The 15,845-nt window shown below is 43.4% G+C and overlaps 1 protein-coding gene across 3 annotated transcripts in view; it reads left to right on the top strand.

Annotated features, from left to right (window-relative positions):
• HDAC7 (histone deacetylase 7) overlaps window positions 1-15,845 on the top strand; it is a 531,422-nt gene that overhangs the window by 411,479 nt on the left and 104,098 nt on the right. For all 3 annotated transcript variants that reach the window (XM_069231044.1, XM_069231043.1, XM_069231042.1), the window contains exons 13-14: window positions 9,905-10,038; window positions 12,037-12,154. In XM_069231044.1, the coding sequence (XP_069087145.1) occupies window positions 9,905-10,038; window positions 12,037-12,154 (252 nt within the window). The remainder of the gene's footprint in view (window positions 1-9,904; window positions 10,039-12,036; window positions 12,155-15,845) is intronic.

The raw sequence follows: 15,845 nt of genomic DNA, 5'->3' as shown, positions 1-15,845 counted from the left end.
TGTTAACGCAACACAAACAACAGATCAGACACCCAAATCCAGCATCGCTGAATCTAGCAATCTGGCTCCTGAAGTCCTAGAGTTTGGACACTTAGACCTTACACATGAATGTATGGAGGTCATAAAACAAGCTAGGAAACCTACCACTAGACATTGCTATGCAAATAAGTGGAAAAGATTTGTTTATTACTGCCATAATAATCAAATTCAACCCTTACACGCATCTGCCAAAGACATCGTAGGATACTTACTACATCTGCAAAAGTCAAAGCTAGCTTTTTCTTCTATTAAGATACATCTTACAGCGATTTCAGCTTACCTGCAAATTACGCACTCAACTTCTCTATTTAGGATACCAGTCATAAAAGCATTTATGGAAGGTCTAAAGAGAATTATACCACCAAGAACACCACCAGTTCCTTCATGGAACCTCAACATTGTCTTAACACGACTCATGGGTCCACCTTTTGAGCCCATGCACTCTTGTGAAATGCAATACTTAACATGGAAAGTTGCATTTTTAATTGCCATCACATCTTTAAGAAGAGTAAGTGAGATTCAAGCATTTACAATACAAGAACCATTTATTCAAATACACAAGCATAAAGTAGTTCTACGGACAAATCCTAAATTTTTACCAAAAGTCATATCACCGTTCCACTTAAATCAAACAGTAGAATTACCAGTGTTCTTCCCACAGCCAGACTCTGTAGCTGAAAGAGCACTACATACATTAGACATCAAAAGAGCGTTAATGTACTACATTGACAGAACAAAAATAATTCGAAAAACAAAACAATTATTTATTGCTTTCCAAAAACCTCATACAGGAAATCCAATTTCTATACAAGGCATCACTAGATGGATAGTTAAGTGCATTCAAACCTGTTATCTTAAAGCAAACAGAGAACTGCCTATTACACCAAAGGCACATTCAACTAGAAAGAAAGGTGCTACCATGGCCTTTCTAGGAAATATTCCAATGACCGAAATATGTAAGGCAGCTACATGGTCTACGCCTCATACATTTACCAAACACTACTGTGTAGATGTGCTAACTGCACAACAAGCCACAGTAGGCCAAGCAGTACTACGAACATTGTTTCAAACAACTTCAACTCCTACAGGCTGAACCACCGCTTTTGGGGAGATAACTGCTTACTAGTCTATGCACAGCATGTGTATCTGCAGCTACACATGCCATCGAACGGAAAATGTCACTTACCCAGTGTACATCTGTTCGTGGCATGAGTCGCTGCAGATTCACATGCGCCCACCCGCCTCCCCGGGAGCCTGTAGCCGTTTAGAAGTTGATCTTGAACATCCGTATATTTGTAAATATATTACTTTAAATTACATTATGTACACACGTATTCACTCCATTGCATGGGCACTATTACTAGCATATACAACTCCTACCTCACCCTCTGCGGGGAAAACAATCTAAGATGGAGTCGACGCCCATGCGCAATGGAGCCGAAATGGGAGGAGTCCCTCGATCTCGTGACTCGAAAAGACTTCTTCGAAGAAAAACAACTTGTAACACTCTGAGCCCAACACCAGATGGCGGGATGTGCACAGCATGCGAATCTGCAGTGACTCATGCCACGAACAGATGTACACTGGGTAAGTGACATTTTCCATATATATATATATATATATATAGATAGATAGATAGATAGATAGATAGATATATATATAGCTATATATATATATAGATATATATATATATATATAGATATATAGATATATATATATATATATAGATATATATCTATATATATATAGATATATTCCTATCAGCAAATGCATGTTTCCTTTTGAACTCTGCCAACAAAATAAATACATTTTGAGGTGGAAACACTCTCACGACAGACCTGGTTGTGCTGCCATTTTTCTCCCGCACTCCGTTTGAAAGTATAATGCTATGGCGTATTGCTGAGGGGACATAAGTGTGGACAAACAATTGTTTTATTTATATATATATATATATATATATATATATATATATATATATATATATATACATATATATATATATATATATATATATTTATATTTATATACTGCTTCGTTCTGTCAGTTCTGCTCAGCAAGCGTCCCCCGGCATGTTGGTGGCTGATCTTGAAAAGCTCCAATGCATGGGTTACAAGAAACTGTTCCAATTACCCTCTTACACAAGAAACACACTGATTAGACTTGAGTTTGGCCACATCAATCAAAAATTTGAATGCATGGCCGCCTTTGCGAAGTATTTCTACCAGACTACAGTCACACTTGACAACACTATAAAGGCAGTCATAGAAAACAATCCTCACAAAAGATAATAAACCCTGCTCCATAAATCTCACAGCTGCGAGGGAAAGTCTGCAACTTTCCATGGAGAGCTGGGATCCAAATGCCATTAATTATACATCTATTAAATCGGCAATAAAAAAAAAGCAATTGCACCTCTGCTCACGTGCACTGGCCGTGGAATTCCTCCAGGCAAGGGCCTTGCATGATAAATCAGACAGGCAAGCCACATCTCCATCAGGCCGTGGGAAAACACTCCCTAGATCAAATAGTATGGGCAAGACTGGTGCCTCTCCCAATTAGAGAACTGAACCCGGCCTGGAAAACAATAGAAAACATCACGCGCTGCAGTCTGAGCGATTACAGAAGGGAATCACTGACTCATATCTCTGTTGCCCAGCTCTTCATCATGCCTGACACACCCTATGGAGGCCAATATTTTTACACCAGGGCGCTCACCCGGCCAAAGAGGCTACACCTCCCATACACCATGGAAACTGGCAGACATGGCCAAGTTTGGGAAATGCATGCATCAGGCTCGCTCACTGCTGAAGGACAAGTTACCAGAAAAAACAGATCAACTACCGGCGACTGCCCAGCCCCTCAATAAAGAGTAACCGATCGTTCAACAAACCTAGTAGTCTTAAACCAGAACATCAATTATTCTAGAAGAACTAAAGGAATTTATCGGCTAATAGGAATCTGGAATCCTGTATGCACTGCCATCCAGTCTCTTGCACTAAAAGTAAAAAATAAATTGTTTTTTTCTCTCATCACAAAATAATAGATTTTTAGCAATCCCGTTTGCACCTTACCTCATACCCTGCCCATAAAACCATTTACTCTGGCCCTATAGTCTGGGGGTCCAAACTGAACTCATTTGCTAATCTGCAACTGGAAACGTGTATGCTCTGAACCATCCTGTTTCTTAAATGGAAAAGTGTATTGTTTTGTACTATCATGTGTTAACTGATTTTAATATGTTCTAGCACTTTATCGTGTGTTTTGTTTTAATTGCACAGAATTGTAATGATTTTAAGTAATCATACAATAAGTTATTCACTTATTACATTAAAAAGATGGAGTTTTCTAGTCTGCATACACTTTAACTCTTATTCCTGTGTTGATAGCACAAGTGGTTATTGCCCCTGCTGTGTAAACCATACAAGAGACAGATGTCAGTCCTGACAGAGCACACTCTACTTCCTCTCCTTACAAGAACAATATACGGAGCAGCCTGAATTGCAATAGTAATGACTGACCGAGAGTATGTGATTATTTTGAGGTAGCACTCTGCTTGCTTCAGTCGTTCACCCTTTCCTATGTCCCCAGTCTTTCAGTCTGGAAGCGCTGCGGCCCCGCGGCCAGCTTGTAGCTTACAATGACACAATGCAGGGCCAGCACCTTTACTGTCTCTACTACCATTGCTGCCACTAGTGCTATTTCATCTGCCATATACCTTCGTGGTCAGCTGCCAGTGGCTGTCAAGGGATGGGCCAGAAAAGTAAAATGCCCCCACTTTGAACCAAGAACCTAACACCAGATGAGACAGTAAGCCCAACACTTCCTAGCTTAGTTCTTTTCCGTTACATTCTGCGATCTAGTGATTCAACCATCCCGCCACCCACTCTTTGATGCTTAACTCCATCCTTTCATTATTCCAATAATTTAGCATTCCTTCCATCCACTGGTCCACTTACACATTCATCTCATCCTTCCACTCATCCAACCAACCTTTCAACCATCTGTTCATCCATACATCCATCTTTTATCATTCCATCTATTCAGTACCCATTCCCCCCACACTTCGACCACACATCCTTTCGCTCTCCTGTCCATCTGTGCCTTTCGTCCAACCCTCTATCGCCCATTCCTCCGTTCACCTTCTTCCTGTGTTTTGCTATTGATCCTTTCACCCCCTCCATCCACTTTTGCCCTTTCAGCCATTCATCCTTTCGCCCTTTCTTTGTTCTTTTCACTGTCCGTCACTTCTCATCCTCCTTTCCTTCCTTTCATCTTTCCTTCCTTGTTTCCTTCCCTTCACCTCTCCTCTCACCTTCCATGCCTCCCTTCTTTCCAGTTTCTTCTACCGTATTTTTCTCTTTTCTAAAATTAAATGTTCAATCCTGTCTCAGCTCCTTCCCCATGTCCGCCCGCTCAGTCTATTTGCTGGTTATTGTTTTCTTTTTTAAATTATATTTTCATAATGTCTTTTTCTCTCCTTTCACGAACGAGGCTCACTTCGCAGCTCTTGGCCGCCACCTCTCAGCCCTGCCCTGCTCTTCCATAGATTGTTTTATCAGCCTTTGTCTTCAGGCCTGCAGGTTTAAGAGGACAAATATAAAACTAATCCATATTTAGTGGGACCAAGATTACACGGCCATGGGTTGCAGCGGCCACCCCCACACAAGGTATCAAGCCAGGGGTTCCCTACGCCACTGGTTGCTGTATTTGCTTTATGCTCATCCATCTGCTTCTGTCCGAGAAGTCTTATTCGAACATGCCAGGCGGTTTTATTCAATGGCCACGGGAGGGCACTGTTGATATACGATGCTCCTTCTAAAGATATTTTTAGACAAACATCCTTTTTAGGTCGAGCATACCCCGAAGTCCAAGCAAAGTTGATCAGGCAGCAAATTCCTGAAATCCCATACACCTTAACAAAAAAAAAAAGCTTTTACATTACTTCTTTTTATTTTTTAAGTTTAAAGATCCATTTAAAATTGGTAAATAAAAAGATGGTGCCAGCGTAATGCATGAGTAACGACTCGTGTGCACGTTTGCAAAATGACACTGCATCATTGCACCATTTTTTTTATTTTTTGCTATGCTGCACAGCATCGTGCCAGTGATGTACAGGATTGCTAAAAGACACTTTCAAAGCCAAGAGACCACAAATGTGTGACCTATTGACTTTGCCAATGTTTGATTTCCAGTGTCTTGTAACTATCATTATTTATGCAGATTGGGCACCCTTTACTTCACAGTGATTTGCCATCTAGCCCTTGTACGTCGCATGCACGTTAACGATCTACACACGGAATGGTATAGCAGCAATAGTTTTGAAAGAGGAAAGAGAGTTTTTTCTTTTAGCAAAAAGTACCGGTCTTTCTTTTAGCAAAAGCAGGACTACACAGGAGAAGCAAGGTGTATAGTCCGCCTCCTGCGCCCATCCTTACAGGTAGAATGAATGCATGCTTCTTGCAGGAAGTACAATTCTATTGTGCCCTGTGCACCTTTGAGTTATTGAATACTTGCTGAATTGAATAATCAAAAGTAGGCAAACGGAACCGCCAGATGACGTGTCTGACTATGTTGGCACCATTATGTGTCTTGTATGGATTTCGTAAAGATTTATAAAAATGTATTAACTATAAGGCAGACCCTCACCCACCAACTTAGGGGGCATGCTATATCGTCAGAGGAATACAGGCATGTTAGAGACAACTGTTGTTCCTGCATGTTGACGTGTTTCAGCGGTATTATTTGCCCTGTCCGGTGTCCATGGCTTTCTTTAGGTCCTTAATCCCAGTTGTAATAGAGACAGCCATGGTCCCACTTCTTGTGGCGTTCAAGCGGGGTACTGACTCATGCACACTATACTAAAACACACATTCTTGCGCTATAGATATCATACTTGCGTCGCCGGTTAAGTCGTTCAGAGGACTTCCTGTGGGATACGGATTTCAATTTATGAGGTACACACATGGAGATATATACATGTATATATATATAGTATTGATGCAATAGGAGTCACATCACTCTGTGCGAATACTGTTGTGTCGAAAGATGTTGTGCTCCGTAGACAAACATAAAAAAAACATTGAAAATGCATGCAATGTAGTGATACTGCTTATTTTAAAAACACCCCGCTCTACATATATTTGGTAGAGATGTAACACATTCATACTCCAGTCAGTTTTATCCTAATGGAAGGTGGTACATGGGGAGCCCCCTGTAGTCATGCACGATGGTAAATAGAAGAATATAAAGTTGGTATAGAGCTTGGAGAGCAGTGCACTTTTGTACGCTGCGAGGCCGGCAGCCATGCACGTCACTCCTCACGTCACGTGTGATGTCTGCGTAAAGTGTCATGACATTACCTGCCGTGATAGCATCCATCACTGTAGGGATATTGACTGTTACAGGTATTTTATTGAAGTGGGCACATTGTAAAGTGCAGCTGTAGGAAGTGATTGTGTAGACTTCACAAATAATGTATGGGAACAGTGAAGACTGAGGGAGTGAAAGCAAATCCAAATTTGTGGTTTATATGCATGTGGTAAATGTATGTATAAACATAAGAGCATTGTCACTACGAATATGTGAGTAATTAATGCCATTCGTCCCAGTATAGCTATACATAAGCGTGCAGGGAACAAGTTTCATGGGGAGATGGGGGTACTCCTGGCTTAATATTATAAGTCATGCTCCGTTGTTACTGTGCGTAACTATACAGGAAATTAGATGCTATCCAGAGGGAAGTGTATTATAAAAGATAATAATTCTAGGTTCGGTGTATGGCAGGGAGGTAGAGAAATATGTTCTGTTCAGATTAATATTTATCAGAGAGCCTTTTATCCATTTTTATTCAGGAGTCTGAAAGTCTGCAAAGGACATTTTGCTTTTGAAAAACATGCCCTTCTGCACTTTGGAGGTTCTCAGGGAGATATATGCAGCAGAACTAGTGTCCTATGCAGATAGATGCAACTTCTATTAATTTTACAGAGTGATATGTAGAATACAATATTTTGGGGAGAAAAGGTGAAAATATAAGACTTTTTTTTTAACAGATTTTAAAGTGTGGCTCTGTTTAACATGTTTATATGCAGGATTGTGGAGATTTTGGTGAGTGGTTCATCAAGCAGGATCCAAGAAAAAGAGGGGTCCCAAAATGCTTTTTTCCCCATGCAATTTTCATAGGGATTTTTAGACATGACTACAGCCCGAACTGCTGGACGGAAATTCGGCAGAAAGGTAGCTTTTGTTCAAGAAAGCATCCTTTTTGTTAATTAGTGTAAATCTGTTCAGTAGTTTTGGAGTTGTCAAAGGAAAAATAAATGTGTATATCTAGGGGTGGAGGCTCCACGGATCCCAGAGATCTCATGCTGCCATCTGATTGGCTGCCAGAACTTCAACCAGGAAGTATTGGCAGCCATTTTGAGACTCAAGTCCAAAAAATGTAAAAAAAAAAAAAAAAAAAAAGAAGAAAAGGGTGCAGGGTATGAATACTCTGACCTGGTACACCTGGTTCTGGGATCCCTAAGGGACGCGGCCAGGGCAAATAAAGCATTTTTTTTTTTAATTTCCCCAAAAATCGCTGAGGATCCACAAATCCTGTAAACAAATTATTTTAAAAAAACAAGGTAACCGTGCACTACTAATTACCCCACATATTACATCACTCATAACATCCTCTATGACATCATTGGTAACATCATTTCTACATTTGCAGTAAAATTATTAATCAGAAAACTGCATGGTTGGGGCGCGAGTTATAGTTACCTTAGTGCACGGGTTATTGTTAGTTCAGATAACTATAACTCCTGAATTCTTTTCATTTTGTGTGAGTAAAATGAACCTAAATGTAACATTCCTCTAACCTTTTTTTTTTAATTAATTCCTATGTTTTTTAAAATTCTGTTCCCTAACTATAATGTCCCTATAAACTTTGGTTTTTCAGTGAATATATATATACATATATATATATATATATATTGGGTAGTTATAGTAAGGATTGTTTTTCTATACACCAGACGTTTTGTGGTTTGCTAATTTAGTGCAGTTTGATGAATCTTCACAAAACTTTCCAAAAAAAGAGCACATTTACTTCAGCTCTGGGCTGATCTGTCAAGCAAGGGCCGATTTTTTTTTTTTTTTTTTTTTAAAGGGTGGGGGGGGGGGGAGTTCCCATAAGCATATCTCACTATGTGTTTTCCATAGACTTCTTTAAGGAGCACTACCACAAAAACTGCTGAATGGAATTACACCATTTGGCAGGAAGCTTGATCTTGGTTTGCAGATTGTGCTGTTTGTGATTTGGTGTAAATCTGTTCAGTAGTTTTTGAGAAATTAACGGTCCAAAATATTTGTATATCTGAATGGTTGAGCAAGATGTATCATGGGAGCGCATATTAAAAAATATAGCTTTCTGATTGGTCCAAGGAGCTTTTTCCCCTGGGCATCTCACTCCCCCTGGAGTCAGACTCCCGTGTAAGCAAGAGCTCGGATTGTCTTCCAGCAATGTTTCTGGCAGCCATTACAGGACTCAGGGACTTAGAGCCCTGTCCTAAAGTTGTAAAAAAAAAAAATTATAAGAGAGTAGAGTAAAGATCCCATGCCCCCCTAGATCCTGTCGGGGAAACACTAGTTGTTATAGAAAAAGAAGCTACTCTGCAAAGAATAGGCAAACTTTATCACCGCCAGTTTATGAAGGAGCTGTTTGCCTCAATCTTCAGAAAAGCCTTCGCTTGACTCTGATCTGGCCTATGTAGAACCACTCCCTCCACAGCCTCTTCTGTGAAGTCCAACTCCTCCTGCAAATAGACTGACAACCACTATCTTCTTTATAATTCGCACAGTGTTATTGTATTTATTTAATATAGCATGATTAGTCCTGCCAACAAGGCACCTCAGGCAAACTTTGTTTAGTGCACCAGGGACATCTTAAACTTGCTGTACATGTAACAGCATTTGTTTTGGACGTTCAAGCTGCAATCCAAATTACACAAAGCGGAACAGTAAAGTGGGATAGGGATTTTGATTGGAATCACACATTTGTTGCTGAAATCCAAAAGGTAGAATGTTATTCAGTAAGTCACTTTGGACAAGATGATGCTCTATAATGACCCTGGTAACTCCATGAAAATAAATCTGAAGCCCAGTTACACAGGTCCCAACAAGAAGGCTGCGAGAAGAAAGGCTTTTCATTAAAATAAAGGTGTGATGAGCCTCGGCTAGTGTTAAACCAATGTGCAGCATACATGTTCTGAAAAATAGATGTTTTCATTAGTTTTCAGTCAGCGACAAAAGAAATGGATGTTTGTCAGATAAATGTACAGTGTCCTTGTCCACTTCACACTCCCAGTGCTGTTCAAGGCAGAAACTACTGCTCAGAGAGTGTATCACTTTAGCGACTTAGCCCAGAGAATGTGGGAATTTAAGAGTATGAGTCGGCAATCCCGAAGGATCAGCTAAGTTTCAACAAACTACCTTCTGTAGGAATGCTTTCAAGAAGAAACAGTTTGCACCTGAATACAATTGTTCGTTTCTTAACTGTAAACCATGGTCCAAGAGACTTTAATCTCCTACCTCTGGAAGTCAGGCAAGCATTAGTACTGGTTTCGCCAATTTCTGGGAATCGTCCACAAGTGGGTACAGTTTCCAGCACATGATTGAACAGTAGAAAAGTTGTGACAATATGCGAATAGCCTGTTCTTACGCTCTTTCTGAAGACTGTTTTCTGGTTGAGGTGCACTGACTTCTTGTATAGCACGTTCCTAACTGTGAGGAGGCCCAATGTTTTCTTCAACTGTGTTCTTCAACTCTTTGTTGTTGCTGCTGACTCCTTTCGCTTGGGCATTATTTTGTATTCTCCTTTATACCCCAGGAATTGTGTATGATTCCATCATGCTGAAGCACCAGTGCTTCTGTGGAGACAACAGCAATCACCCTGAGCATGCAGGGAGGATCCAGAGCATCTGGTCCCGACTTCAAGAGCGGGGGCTGCGCAGCCACTGCGAGGTAACTACACCCAAGTAGACTTGGAAAACTTCTGCTTACAGTCGTGGGTACAATTGGGAGCTTCTACTTAATGGACCGAGGGCATCTTGGGCTTGATCGTACAATCTCCTCCTTTCACCACGTTTAGAGCAGTCGAAATGGGTGAACCATCCCCTTTGTACTCTCTGTGGTCCCAACAAAGTGGCTTGAGGGGGCTGGACTCTTTCACAGGTAATGCCTCCCGACAGTGATTGCACATAGCAATGCCAAAATATTGTCAATTCATCTTTTCCGAGCTAACGATGTATTCAGAAGCTCTGTGGTCAGTAGATGATAAGATGTCAGAGGAGAAGGGGAACAGCATTGCCAACTCCTGGGTTGTGTGGGAGATTTATAGTCCTGCAAATACTGGCATTTTACTGCTGCAGAGCAGCCACCAGGGGTTCTGAATGGACGTGGATGCCCTGCTCTGTGATATGGCTTGGCATTACCGTTCTGCTGTCTGTTTCATGACTATTCTCATTTTGGTTCGGTTGATGATGAGGTGCAAGGTTTGATTGGTTATTGTTTGTCCAAAAATGACTATTTTAGCACCCAGGCTCAGACTTCATACAAAGAGATGCTATATAGAGAGGTATACTTCTCCGTAGGCTAACACTGCAGTACAAGGACGTGATGTTCTGCAGTCTTGTAATGTAGGATATGCAGATGCTGTTCTGCTGTCTAGCACTCGACTACTCAGAGATTGTGTTCTACAGCCTAACTGTCTAGTACTCAGAGATTGTGTTCTACAGCCTAACTGTCTAGTACTCAGAGATGGTGTTCTACAGCCTAACTGTCTAGTACTCAGAGATTGTGTTCTACAGCCTGTCTAGTACTCAGAGATGGTGTTCTACAGCCTAACTGTCTAGTACTCAGAGATTGTGTTCTACAGCCTGTCTAGTACTCAGAGATTGTGTTCTACAGCCTAACTGTCTAGTACTCAGAGATGGTGTTCTACAGCCTAACTGTCTAGTACTCAGAGATTGTGTTCTACAGCCTAACTGTCTAGTACTCAGAGATTGTGTTCTACTCAGAGATGATGTTCTACAGCCTAACTGTCTAGTACTCAGAGATGCTGTTCTACAGCCTAACTGTCTAGTACTCAGAGGTGATGTTCTACAGCCTAACTGTCTAGTACTCAGAGATTGTGTTCTACAGCCTAACTGTCTAGTACTCAGAGATTGTGTTCTACAGCCTAACTGTCTAGTACTCAGAGATGATGTTCTGCGGCCTAACATTGTCTGCACAGATGCTGTCCTGCAGTCTAATACTTTAGTATACAGAGATGCTGTTCCACATTAACAGATGTGTTACAAAGAAAAGGTGCTCTGCAACCAAGGGCTCTAGGACACAGAGATGCATCTAACACTCCAATGCACAGAGATGCAGTTGTGCTCCCTAACACTGGCACACAGAGATGCTGCTCGGCAGACTGACTTCAGCATACAGGGAGTCTGTCCTAGTCCAGTGCCGTAGTACACGGACATGCTGTGCCTGTAGTATACTACTTTACGACACAGAGATGTCGCCCCACACTAATACAAAGAGATGCCTTGTAGCCTAAGATTGGAGTACACAGGGATGCTACCAATCAGTGTAACACTACGATTCAAAGAAGTGTTCCTGAGCACTCTAATACTGTACAACACAAAGATGCGCATTGCAGCTCTGTAATACAAGAGAGGCTACTCGGCGATCTAACATAGAATGCAGAACAACATCTCTGTGTACAAGGACTGTAGCTTCAAGCGCAGCCCTTCTACAGACCAACACTGCGAAACACAACGATGGTGCTTGTAGTAGCTGGAGACCTACTCTCACGGTGTGACGTCTAGATGTACGCTGTAGAACACCGGCTTCGAGTGTACCCGCGGTACATCGAGTGACTCTCCGACAGTGTGCCGCTGCTGACCCTGGATAAGCTGTGACTAGTTTGACGCACGCCCAATGAATTTTATCTTTTTCTCCTTCTCCTAGTGCATCCGCGGCCGCAAGGCCACACTGGAGGAGCTACAGTCCGTCCATTCAGAGGGGCATGTTCTGTTGTATGGCACCAACCCTACCAGCCTGAAACTGGACAGCAGGAAGCTTGCAGGTACGGGCCCCTTCTCCTGGGCCAGAGAGGGTGGGAGGGCCTGGGGGCAGAGGTATTAGGAAACAGGCTCATTTAGCCCTCCTCCAGTACAGAGGCGGAAGTGACTGAGCCAGGCGGCATATGCATCTGGAAGATGGGAAGACTGGGGCTTCTCAGTAGCCATTGGGAGAGAATAATTCTGTTTGAATGTTTTTTAGTACCAGAGGGAGTGAGACAGGGGTTTCCAAGCGGCTGCAGCAAGACTTTCTGAACCTAACACTGTGAAGATGAATTGACTCTGTAGGCTATCGAATGCAGGAGGCCCTTCTCACGAGCACACTCCGGCCTCAACCTCACATTTTGGCTTTCAAATACTTGCTTAAAATAGTGTTAAGTGTGTGCTAGGAGGATCGCCACTTATTTAACACTCTTGTTTAAATTAATTAGATATTCCTGTATTACGATTCAGTATGCCCATATTAGAACTCAAAACAGCCGTACATGTTGGCACCCGAAAAACACAGCTGGTTTACAAAAAGTTGTTCATTCCTGGATACAGAATTTTACAGCCTAAAATGCTGGCATCCAATCAAAGTCTCCCATTTCTTCTACCATATTAAACCCCTTTTGGAGCGTACAAGTAGTTTCTTTATGCAGACATTTCTAAGGCACTACGTACTAGGAACTGCCATAACTGTGTGCAGTGTGTCAGGACCACCTGGTTATTAAACTCCCTTTCACCCTGCGTAGGTGTATGGCGTGTGTCACTATGATGTCTGCACAGAGCACCACCTACCCCTTTGTGACTGGATGCCTCTGATTACTGTAAACTGTGAAGCGACCCCTTCTAGCCCTGTCAGTGACATGTCTTACACTACTGGAGGCCCTGCGGGAAGCTCCCTCTAGCCTGCTATGTCCTTATGTCTTGTATCACTGGCAAGGAGCTCCCTCTAGTCCAGTGGCCCAGTCTGTGGTCCGGGGACCCCTGGAGGGCCTCAAAGCCTCCTCTGGGGGTCCGCGGATGCTTAGAATTTTGAATACTATTAACAGATTAGGTCCCCAGCTTTTAATAATGACTCAGTGGGGGGGTCCCCGGATCCCAGTAATGATTCAGTGGGGGTCCCCGGATTCCAGATATGATTAAGTGGGGGTGCACAGAAGTCAAAAGGTCGGGAACCACGGCTCTAGTTGCCTGCGTCTTATGTCTTTCTTTACATGAAGCGCTGCAGGGAACTTCCCTGTCCACCTGTGTCTGTCTGCCATGTGTGAACGTAAACCCTGCGGGAGCTTCCTCCAGTCCCAGTTTCTTTATGCCTTGTATTACAGTCAGCTCGTAGTTCCCTGAGCTCCCTCTCTAGCCCGGCTGTGTGCCTTGTGTTACAGTCAGCTCGTAGTTCCCTGAGCTCCCTCTCTAGCCCGGCTGTGTGCCTTGTGTTACAGTAAGCTCTGCCGAAGCCTCACTACACCTCCTTTGTCCAGTTGTCTTATGTCACTGTAGGCCCTGCAAAGAGTTCCTCCTGCCCCCTGCTTCTGTGCTGCTGTAAGCTCTGCAAGAAGCTCCTGCTCCCCCGGTTCCTGTGTTATTGTAATCTCTCTCCCTGTGTTTGTGTGACTCCTGTTACTGTAAGATGTTCAAGAGGCGCCCTTAGACCCCTTTGTTTGTGATCCTGCAGGGAGGCTCTTGGTCATGTGTTACTGAAACATAGTAGACGTTTCCTCTGGCCCTCAGTGTCACTGATTGCACACCTCCTTCAGTGCTCGGGGTCCTCCCAGGCACCAACGCAAAGGTTGACAGTACCCCCCTGGCGATACCTTTATTCTGCCGTTTCCTGGGGAATAATGATTGAACCGCCTCTCCTCCGTCTTCAGTGCCACTTTTTTTCTAGAAATGTCAAAGATCAAACTAACTTGTAATAAGGCGTATCTGTGGATGGCGTACAGTCCCCTCTCCCCGTGCAAAACATACTTCTGCTGCGAGCAGTTCCCAACAGGAATCTTGGAGCTCTTCCAGGCATCTGCTGCTGTCCAAGCAGCCACGATGGTTGGCAAGCGAAGGGAGGGCGAGGGAGGGCGCTCTGGATTTCATTTCCTATCCGCAGAGCTCTTTGAATTTGGGAGCCTTTATGATCACAAAGGGAACGGTGAAGCGTTTGTTCTGACCGGGCTTGAATTTGACACCCCCCTCTCTCGTTCAGTACCCCCACCCAAGTTCTCCCTACACTCACAGCCCTGCCTCCATTACACCCTAAAGTAGATTACTTTATACTCGACGTAGGCTCAGCTGCTCAACAACCACAGGGCTTTCGGAGCGCCGTGAAGAGGGCGGTGAGGCGCCCCAGCAGCGATAGCATCAGGGAAGGCTGTGGAGGTGGGGCCGCTGGAGGACGGCCTGGCCATGACCCACCTCGGGTGGTGTCTTTCAGTGGGCATTCCCTTACTGATGGTTTATCCAGGAGTGCTTTAGTTTCGTACACAGTTTGGGTTGGCTTGCAGCAAAGGGAGGGTGCTCTGAAGGGGCGAATTCAATTTGTGTGGACTTTCTGTTATGAAGTAAATGTGAAAGAGGCGGACATGATAATGTATAATACTTATTTCAGACGTGTTCCTGCAGTCATAGGTGGACTATTAACGTGTAAGGAAATCGACAGAGTGCTTTCTAGGATTGCTGTTAGGGCTGGGCAGCAGCCAGTCACCTGCCTGCTGTTGTTTTTCCTGTAGGCTGACCTACTTTTGGATGTTATTATCAGAGCTGCAAGGGATAGAAACGAGCAGGCCAGTATTGTTTTCGCTGGAAAATGTCCTCATTCTGAATCCAGTTGCAAAGATCCCCATTTCCATTTTTTTGGGTCTTAGAATAGTTTTTATCGAAAGGTCTCTTTTCTTAATATACTTCTAAGCGAGCACTTCATCACGCACCTTGCCGAACCCCTCTCGTGCCTGGGCAGAAGGTTCCAGTTTCTTTACCGTTTCCTGAGGGTCGTGGAACTGGTACATCTCTTTGCCTCTCACCCCTCATTCTTCCACAGTGTCTAGGACATATCTACAGAGTCTAAATATCATCGCATGTATGGCTCTGTGCAGAGACAAAAGTACCAAGACATGGCACAATTGCCCGTGTTCCTTCTTGTTCCGTGTCAGAGTTGTAGACGTGACTGATTGACTATATTGATGGGGATCTCGCCCGTCAAAGCAGGAGGTCTATGTTGAGTGAGAGCCTGCGCCCGTCACTGTAGGTGATGCCTGCACAGTACTATCCACAAATGAAGTATGAGGCTCAACTGCCCCATCCCTGGAGGCGACCTTCACAGAGGTCCTTCTCTGAGTAGGAACAGTGAGTGAGCATCTCTCACACTTCATCCTCTGTAGGTCCCTCCACCGAAGCGAAGGTACGACTAGACTGAAATGAGCTGTTGGATGTTTGCCTTGAACACATTCATGTGTTTTTATAAATATTTCCCACATTTGAAGCTTATTAAACGCTGGCGCACATGCTGAGGTGGTGCTCACCAGGAGGCACACAGATGCACATATCAACTGGACATGTAAAAGCAGGTTGAGAAGAAAGATAAACAGAGAGGGGTATATTGCAGCCTGGTCTCGAGGCAAATGGAAAGGCATATTAGGGCGAAGGGAAAATGCACTGTAAGGCATATTGAGGTACGTTAGAAAAACACGCAGAAAGACAGATTAATTTAAAAAGGGGGACACCCTG

The sequence above is a fragment of the Pleurodeles waltl genome, chromosome 4_2 (genome assembly GCF_031143425.1).
Source record: "Pleurodeles waltl isolate 20211129_DDA chromosome 4_2, aPleWal1.hap1.20221129, whole genome shotgun sequence".
NCBI lineage: Eukaryota > Metazoa > Chordata > Amphibia > Caudata > Salamandridae > Pleurodeles > Pleurodeles waltl.
Note: the sequence above shows the minus strand (reverse complement) of the source record. Positions and strands in the feature narration are given on the sequence as shown.